Source organism: Polypterus senegalus, chromosome 12 (genome assembly GCF_016835505.1).
Source record: "Polypterus senegalus isolate Bchr_013 chromosome 12, ASM1683550v1, whole genome shotgun sequence".
Taxonomy (NCBI): Eukaryota; Metazoa; Chordata; class Cladistia; order Polypteriformes; family Polypteridae; genus Polypterus; species Polypterus senegalus.
In genome coordinates, this window is record NC_053165.1 from 10,997,560 (window position 1) to 11,007,279 (window position 9,720).

The following is a 9,720-nucleotide window of genomic DNA, read 5'->3' on the forward strand; positions in this document are numbered from 1 at the left end:
ACCACGTCCCCGTGTTCTTGGTGAACTCATTTTAAAGTCACCGTCTCGATCCACTGGACTAATTCCTTCATAATTTTAAATACTTCAGTCAGGTCTCCTCTTCATCTTCTTCTCCTCAAACTGTAAAGGCTCAGCTCTTTTAATCTTTCCTCATAACTCATCCCCTGTAGCCCTGAATCAGCCTCATCGCTCTTCTCTGGACCTTCTCTTGTGCTGTTATGTCCTTTTTGTAGCCTGGAGACCCAAACTGCACCCAGGACTCCAGATGAGGCCTCACCAGTGTGTTATAAAGACTGAGCAGAACCTCCTGTGACTTGTACTCCACACATCAAGGCGCTATATAACCTCACATTCTGTTACCCTTCTTCTTGGCTTCTGAACACTGTCGGGAAGTCAATATTTTAGAGTTCACAATGACTCCTAAATTCTTCTCATAAGGTGTACTCTCGATTTTCCGAGCGCCCATTGTGTATTCAAACCTAACATTCTTCCTATGTGTAATACTTTACATTTACTGACATTAAATTTCATTGTCCACAAATCTGTCCAAGCCTCTCTGCTATCCAAGTCCTTCTGTGATGATATAACGGATTCCAAATTATCTGATAATCCACCTATTTTGGTATCATCTGCAAACCTAACAGTCTTATTCCTTATATTCCTATCTTAATCATTTATGGATATTGTAGGAGTAAAGTTGGACAGTTTAACATCTGTGGCTGAGTGACGGGCATTAAGCAAACTCCTGTCAATCACGGAGAATCCACTGCATCCACTGAACAGGATCATCTCCAGGCAGAGGAGTAGCTTCAGAGACAGACTGCTGTCACCGTCCTACTCCACTGACAGACTGAGGAGACCCCACACTATGCGACTCTTCAATTCCATCCGGGGGAGTAAATGCTAACATTACTCAAAGTTATTGTCTGCTTTTACATGCATTTTTATTCTATCTATCTATTAAAAATAGCAGCTGTCCAGCACTGCCCCCTGCTGGTCACCACTCTTAACATCAGCCAGTTCTGATGAGGTTCCTCACACCATCACCCTCTGCTTCCTGTGTCTGAGACAATTCTGCACCCATCTAAAAGCATCACCCTGAACTCCCATTTCTTTTAACTTGATGCCCAACCAGTCATGTGGCACCTTATCAAATGCTTTCTGAAAGTCCAGATCAATAATCTCATCTTCTCCACTCTTGTTGTATCCTTTTGTTGCCTCCTCATAGAATTCCAGCATGTTAGTAAAACACAACCTCCCTCTTCTGACCCCACGCTGACTGTTCCTCATAACTCCTGTCCTTGCCAGGTGTTGCTCAATCTTATCCTTAATAATTCCATCCATCCATCCATCCATCCATTATCCAACCCGCTATATCCCAGTGCGCAAGACGGGAAGCAAACCCCGGGCAGGGTGCCACAGGGCACACACACACACACACACCAAGCACAATTTAGTATCACCAATGCACCTAACCTGCATGTCTTTGGACTGTGGGAGAATACCCACGCAGACACGGGGAGAACACCTTAATAATTCCTTCCATTAATAATCTAATTAAGATTAGGGTTATGATCATTCCTGCGATTCCTTCCTCATTTCATTGTTTTTCCCCGTTTCTCTTTCAGGCCCTGCAGCCAAGAAGAAGTATGTCAGCTATAACGATCTTGTCATCTAAAGAGTTCCATCTACAGGAGAAAGTGTAAGAGATGGACACTTTGGTCACTGGCCCCTCTGGCATAGACCTCATCCTGTCCTGCGCAGTCACGGCTGCCTCCTGGAAGAGAATGTTTCAGACGGTGCGGAATTTGTGGGGGTCCGTAGTTTTTGAGGACCCTTCATATGTTTGATCTACTACATAAAGACCTCTTTCGTTCAAAAGCAAATTAACGAAGTCAAGTTCTTGGGCGTTTGAGATGCAGCCTCTCAAGGAAACTTCAAGCCCAGGTCAACGTTTACTTCTGAGAGCTCAGCAGTCAGCAAAAAGAGCCGACCAAGGGCCTGTTTCCGTCTTTACATGTACTTCCAAACTGCAAGTTTTACAAAACTTCTGTAAACTTTGTGAACTTTTTTTTTTTAATTCTTCATTTTTCTTTTTTGACATAAACTGTCGTTCTTTGTTGTTCCAAACGCACTTTTTTTTTCTTTCTTTCTTTTATTTTTGCTTCTTGGATGCACAATTTATTAAAGCCATATTCTTCTCTGAAATCCAACTTTTCTGGTTGTTTCTCGGCCGATGCGCATTCCTTTTGGGATTTTCTTTTGTAGATGTTAGTTTGGTGTAATTGTGGCTCATCCATTTTGTCAGGAAGCTCTGGTCATCGACGGAGTGAATAGACAGACAGACCCCTCGCCCCCTCGATCCTCAGCATCTGATTGGCCGGAAATATAAGTTGCAGTGGTCCGGGGGTCTTGGGGGGGGTGGGGTAGTAGGGTTTTTGGGGCTTTAAAAAGAACTCACCAAGGTGCACAATGGAGTCTAATGCATGCCTGATATTTTTTGATGTTACAGATGGAGTTGGAAAATCCAGCTTATTTTTGTTCTTTTAATTAATTTTTTTTTCCTTTTTTATTTTATTATTTAATTTTTTTTTAATAATTTCTGATATTTTTTTACACAGAGGAAATATGGCTTTAAATTTGTCTTGGAGTTTCTTACTGCCCTGCAACTATGGAAAAAATGGTGAAAAGGACTTTAACTAAAGCATGTATGTTTTATACTGTTTGTACTAAGTATATTTACGTTGCCCTTGCTGCTTATGTGCCAATATTGTGGAAGACATTTCAGTTTTGCCACTCATGCAAGTATACCGTGATATTGTCCAAGAATGTATCAACATAAAATAAAAACCATTTGGTTATCTTTTTTATTCCCTGCAACAAAACATTTTGTATTTATTGTTTTGTTTTTTTTAATAGAATTCTACAGGGGCAGCACAGTGGCACAGTGGGTAGCGCTGCTGCCTCGCAGATAGGAGACCCGGGTTCACTTCCCAGGTCCTCCCCGCGTGGAGTTTGCATGTTATCCCCGCATCTGCGTGGGTTTCCTCCCGCAGTCCAATGACATGCAGGTTAGGTGCATTGCCAATTCTAAATTGTGCGGGTGTGTGCCCTGCCCAGGGTTTGTTTCCTGTCTTGCCCCCTGTGTTGGCTGGGATTGGCTCCAGCAGACACCCGTGACCCTGTAGTTAGGATATAGCAGGTTGCGTAATGGATGGATGAAGTCTACAGTAAAAATTCACATATACAGGGTGGCGCAGGGAAACGGGAAATTTTGGAACTTGGCGACCCTGGCAGTTGTTTGGGACCAATGCCTCCTCGTTTAGAACCCCTTTAGTTTTAATGGAGTGATGAACAACAAGCATTCACTGTGAAAGCCTTTTATAAGAATGGTGATATCGGGACTGCTGTGCCAAGGGAATTTCAGCATCATTACCAGTTAGGACGTGACAATCGTGTCCCGTCTGCTCATGCGATTACAACGTGGGTGCGTAATTTCAAAGAAACGGGTTCAGCCTTAAAAAAGAAGTCCTCAGGTGGAGCCACTTGGCATAGTGCCCGACAATCGATGGCAGCTATTCGACGATTTTTTGGAAGGCGCGTCATTTCGCACATCGGTGACATTCCATGTCCTCCGAGATCCTCAGATCTCACTGTTTGTGATGTTTTTCCAGCTTAAAAGCCAAGTGTACCGCACAAGTCCTGCAACAACTACTGAACTAAAAAGAAGGATTGAAGAGGAAATTGTTGGCATTCCTCTTGACGTGTTACGTCGAGCGATCGAGAATTTACACAACAGGCTGTCAGAATGTGTACGGAGAAAATGGACAACACCTTCATGAGATTTTCTTCAAAACATAAAATTAATATTGATTACCATCATTAACTGCATGTCCTGTGCAATACATGTCATCATTACATGTATTTTGTAAAGTATTTATTCATGCATTGAAAATTTCCCGTTTCCCTGTGCCACCCTGTATACATCTACTCTCTCTATATATAAAATCCTAGGCCTAAAAGTGCGACGTTTTTATGTCACGCTTTAAATCGGGAGATCCAAAGTCACAAGCCAATTAGGAGAAACTTTGTGCTGCAGGTGTGACAGGGCGAGTGGACAAGATAGGGCCTTGAAACAGCGGCTGTGGACTACTGCAGACTGGAAGAAAGTCTTATGGAGCAATGAATCCAAATTTGAGATCTTTGGATCATCACGCAGGGTGTTTGTATGCCGTCGAGTTGGGGACAGGATGGTTCCTCAGTGTGTAACATCAACTGTCAAACATGGAGGAGGAAGTGTGATGGTCTGGGGATCTTTTGCTGGAGGCAGAGTTGGTGACTTGCACAGAGTGACTAGCATTCTGAATCAAAAGGGTTAGTTACCACAGCATTTTGCAGCACCACGTAATACCTTCTGGCCTGAGTCTAGTAGGGCAGGGGTTCATCCTACAGCAAGACAATAACCCAAAACATTCCTCCAGACTAAGTCAGAACTAGACATTAAACTGTATGCATTTCCATAAAAAGTGAAAAATGGAGGTGTTCCAAAACCTATATATAACCACAGTCAGCACGTGACATTGTTGTTCTTCCCAAGTGTTGAAATAATATATTATTGCCTAGATGGACGGCACTATAGATATTATGGGGTCTATTCACCAGACGTTGAAAAGTAACTGGAGCTTCTTGTAACCCAAAGGGAAGAACAAAGTACTGACACAGTCTAATACATTTTTTTAATGCGATTTTCTCATTTGCTGCCAACGGAACCTGTCAATACGACTTGGCAATGGCAATTGTGGTTTGGAAGTCTACTTGTCTGAGATCCCCAAGGGGATCATCAATCCTGGGCGCAGGGTAGGCATTAAATTTTTAATACTTGGTTGAATCACTAGAAATCATTACAGCAACACCACAATGCATCGGGCTTCTGAACTAAAACAATGGGGCTAGACCATGGACTCATGCTATTCCTCTCATTGGTTTTAATAACTTTTATTTAGAGGTTTTATAATGAAACCATTTCTTGGAGCAACTATTTTTAACATTAATGTTTGTCATTAACACTTTTGCTATATTGTCTGGGTTCATAGGCACACATAGATTTTATATGGTGCACTGCAGGAGTCGTCATTGAAAATTTGGCCAACCATCAAAACAGTTTTCTACCTCTGTTCTAGAACAAAACTGAATGCCAGGAATCTTAAGCATCAAACCCAAATCAGAGTATGTAAAGACCAAGATCAACAAAAAAAAAACGATTCTAAGGTAGATATACCAAGACTGTAATGCTTTGATGAAATGCTTCATCCACTAATCTTCAAGAAGAGCTGCCAGGAAAGCTTGAAAACACACAACCCCGCAGCAACTACCTGAGGCTTGAAGCAGAGTCCTGTGTCAGATCGAGTACCCGGGACAACATAATGCTTGCAGGTGGTGATTGTAGGACTTTCAGGGGTCCGCAATTTTCAAAAGTATGGGTCAGGTCCAGACAAAGGAAATATAATAATGTCATAACAGTGTATTGTTGTTTTCTGTAATGTGTTGTTTTTCTTTATTCTCTCCAATAAAGTGGCCACAAACAAGTTTGAGTCGATGCTGTAAGTCGATGCTCCGAACGAACGGTTCACAGAGTTCTCCAAAAGCCACCCCCAAGCATCATTACAGAAACGTAATATTTGGTGTTGTGAAGGTAAAATGATCAATGATTTGGTCCATCTCAACTGAAATCACATGTCTGGCACACATTGGTGTCATTATTGTTTGAGAAGTGACACATGTGGAAAATAAGTGACAAGACATTCATAAAACTAATGGTGTGTGGCTCAGACATGCAATCTTGATGCTAATGGTTAAAAACTTTTATAGTATGATCACAGTAAATGATGTCAGCCTAGCGCACCCCTTTAATGGGACATGTGATGGCAGACAAAAAGACGGAACGTCCCATTAACCAAATGCAACTTAGAATTTCCCCATAATATCTTATTTGTGCATCCCAAATGAAACAGAAAGAGAGTGGAATAAGGTTTGATGGTTTTCAATTTTTTTTTTTATTTAGTCCTGTTAACAACACAAAAAAAAACCTGAAATTTGTTTTCTCATCTGCATCCAAAACAAACAAATACAAACCCAGAGAGACAGCAGCTTAAAACTGGCACAGCACTTCATTTGAAAACAATAATTAGTATCTACGTCTAACAGTTTGACAGTTGGTTTTACCTGTACAGTTACATAACAAATAAGAAAAACTGATATTTTTTAGTAAATCTGATAGTTTTCTGCTAAAAAGAGAAAACACTCACATGAGATATACAGTTTGACTTGTCCTGATGTTTATTTATACAAGAAGTCCCTGGAGCTCTGGCTCTTTAGACCTGAGAACATCCTAATTGTTAGGCCATTTTTGGAGCATACTCTGTGCATTAAATTAGATAGATAGATAGATAGATAGATAGATAGATAGATAGATAGATAGATAGATAGATAGATAGAGTGGATTGTGGTGTGATTCTACAATAAAGCAATTGGCATAGTCGGCAGGATTTGCACTGTAGATAGGTAGTGTTGCCACTAGACAGACAGGCTGATAGATAGATAGATAGATAGATAGATAGATAGATAGATAGATAGATAGATTATTAAGGAAAGCAAGGAGAATAAAACATACATACATGCATAAATAAATAAATAAAGAGGATAGATAAATAGTGTCATCCACCGAGAGAAATGCACAACATCTAATTATGGAGACAACAGTAGTTCCAGATGACTACAGGCACTATAAAAGATAGATAGATAGAGTCATGCACTCGCGAGTAGGGGGCCGCGGACGGACCTTAATACGATCGGGAAGACATACGCCAGGAGGGAGTGGCAGGGTACTAACCTTTCTCTCTTTGTTTCTTACAGAAAAAAAGACGCACCGCCACCATGAGCCTACCTCCTACAGCTTCCCGCAGTATGCTACTTCCGCACTTCCTCTGTCCACGACCTATGACGTCAGCTATCCCGTCATCCACCACGGCTCCTACCCAGCATTCCTCCACTTCCGGCTCCTCCTACATAAATACTCTGCCGACGGCATCTTTGACTGTCAAAGCCTATACTGATTTTTTCATGTTTTTTTTTGACCATAATAATTTTGTACTGTGGATAATTTTTCAGTATACGGGGCCGGAAACCCCAAACCTTTATGCGTTTGTTTGATTTCTCTTTTACAATAGATAGATAGATAGGGTTAAATGGCTTGGAGGACTGAAAAAAAAAATTAAAAAACAACAAAAAACTCCTGATAGGCTGGAGAAAAAAACAAAATCTTCAGTTGTTCCAAGACCAAAAGAGCACCCAGAACCCATTGTCAGTCAGTCAGTCATTATCCAACCTGCTATATCCTAACACAGGGTCATGGGCGTCTGCTGGAGCCAATACCAGCTAACACAGGGCACAAGGCAGGAAACAAACCCCGGTTTGGGCGCCAACCCACCGCAGATAACCCATTGTACCTAATAGAAATGTACTTAAGTCCTTCTTCATTGTTCTCAGGCTTTGTCTCAGAGGATTTAACGCAGTGGGACTCGTGGACAGACTGGGGCACCTGCTTTCATTCAAGCATCACAGATGGCTGCACACAGGAAAGCAAAGGAAAAATAAAGAGTGAAAAACTAGATATCTGCAATAAAAATGATCAGAAGAATTTGAAGTTGTGGATGCCGCATCAACCAAACCCAGGGGTTCACTAGTAGGATTTGAGGGGTCAAAGTTACTCCTTTTCACTTTGAAATAATGGGGATTGGTAATATAGGCATGTGAACCTTGAATTAGCCTGGCTTACTCTAAGTCAGAGTCTTTTTTATTACTGTTAAACACAATGCATTTTAGGAATAAAATTAGAGTGAATCCATGTAAATTACTGCAGTCGGTGGTGGAATGCAATGCATCCTGGAATGTAAACCATATAGATAGATAGATAGATAGATAGAAAAGGCACTATATAATAGAATGATAGATATTAATTTATAGTGTAGTAGGCAGGATAGATAGATAGATAGATAGATAGATAGATAGATAGATAGATAGATAGATAACACTTTATTTAACTTATCTTGTATATATACTGTTATATTTTCCCCAAACACAGTTGTATTAAGTTGATGTAACTTAAACTGAGTAGCCTTTTGCCCCAGATTGATTATTTTTGAGTAACATATGCCTGAATGAAAGTGTGTTTGCGTGGGTTGCCACACAAAGTATTATACCATTTTTCAGGACTTTTTCTACATTTTCTGCAGTATTTTTTCTAGACAGGGAATTCTTCATTTACATAAAGATAGATAGATAGATAGATAGATAGATAGATAGATAGATAGGGATTAATAAAGTATCTATCTATCTATCTAAGAGGAAATTCCCATACTCCAGCAGCAGCATACTGATAAAGAACAATATTAAATTAAAGAGTGATAACAATGAAGCAGTGCAAGTTAAAAGAATCCAAGGTGGAGAGTGCAAGGCAGGTATAACAGACAATAACTTTGTATAATGTTAACGTTTACCCCCCCCGGGTGGAATTGAAGAGTCACATGGTGTGGGGTCTCCTCAGTCTGTCAGTGGAGCAGGACGGTGACAGCAGTCTGTTGCTGAAGCTGGTCCTCTATCTGGAGATGATCCTGTTCAGTGGATTCTCCATGATTGACAGGAGTCTGCTCAGCGCCTGTCGCTCTGCCACGGATGTCAAAGTGTCCAGCTCCATTTGTACAATAGAGCCTACCTTCCTCACCAGTTTGTCCTGGCGTGAGGTGTCCCTCTTCTTTATGCGGCCTCCCCAGCACACCACCGCGTAGAAGAGGGCGCTCGCCACAACCGTCTGATGATCACGGGGTCCATGAGGGGCCTGGGCCTCCTAAAATCCACCACCAGCTCCTTGGTCTTGCTGGTGTTCAGGTGTAGGTGGTTTGAGTCGCACCATTTAACAAAGTCCTTGATTAGCTTCCTGTACTCCTCCTCCTGCCCACTCCTGATGCAACCCATGATAGCAGAGTCGTCAGTGAATTTTTGCACATGACTCTGAGTTGTATTGGAAGTCTGATGTATGTTGGCTGAACAGGACCAGAGAAAGTCCAGTCCCCTGCTGCGCTTCTGACCACAATGGCAGACCTGCAGTTCCCGAGACGCACATACTGAGGTCTGTCTAAGATAGTCCACGATCCATACCACCAGGTGTGAGTCTACTCCCATCTCTCTAAGGAGCAGAGGTTGGATGGTGTTGAAGGCACTAGAGATGTCCAGAAACATAATTCTTACAGCACCACTGCCTCTGTCCAAGTGGGAGATTTGCATATAGAATCACCCCCTTGGGTTCAAATGGTTCCCAGTAATCCTTTGGTTGCTGGTGTTTTATTAGACAACTTATTTCCTGTTTTTTCTGTGTTCTCTTTGTTCATTTTCTGTTGCTGCAGATCATCAATCCACTGTTAGTTGTTATTTGTATTTTTACTGTTATCACCGCTGTTGTGCTGCGTAGGGTCAGCACCATTGCGTTCTCTTGTTGCTAGGGCCGCTCTTGTGTTGTTAAGGTGGCATGTCGTCAAAGGTGACCAATCCCTGTTTGAAGACCAGCGTCTCCCTCAGGAAGGTCAAGAAAGGTCCGCACCGGCCGAATTGGGTCCTTTCTGGTCTGCCTGTCCATGTGCTGACAGAACCTCCACATTTGAAAACGTT

At 41.8% G+C, this 9,720-nt stretch overlaps 1 protein-coding gene across 1 annotated transcript in view; it reads left to right on the forward strand.

The window, feature by feature from the left end:
• The window catches only part of LOC120540243 (metabotropic glutamate receptor 7), a 477,153-nt gene extending 474,840 nt beyond the window's left edge, over positions 1–2,313 (forward strand). The window contains exon 10 of the mRNA XM_039770817.1: positions 1,629–2,313. Within this exon, the coding sequence (XP_039626751.1) occupies positions 1,629–1,678 (50 nt within the window). The 3' untranslated portion in view covers positions 1,679–2,313. The remainder of the gene's footprint in view (positions 1–1,628) is intronic.
• Positions 2,314–9,720: the final 7,407 nt, after the last annotated feature.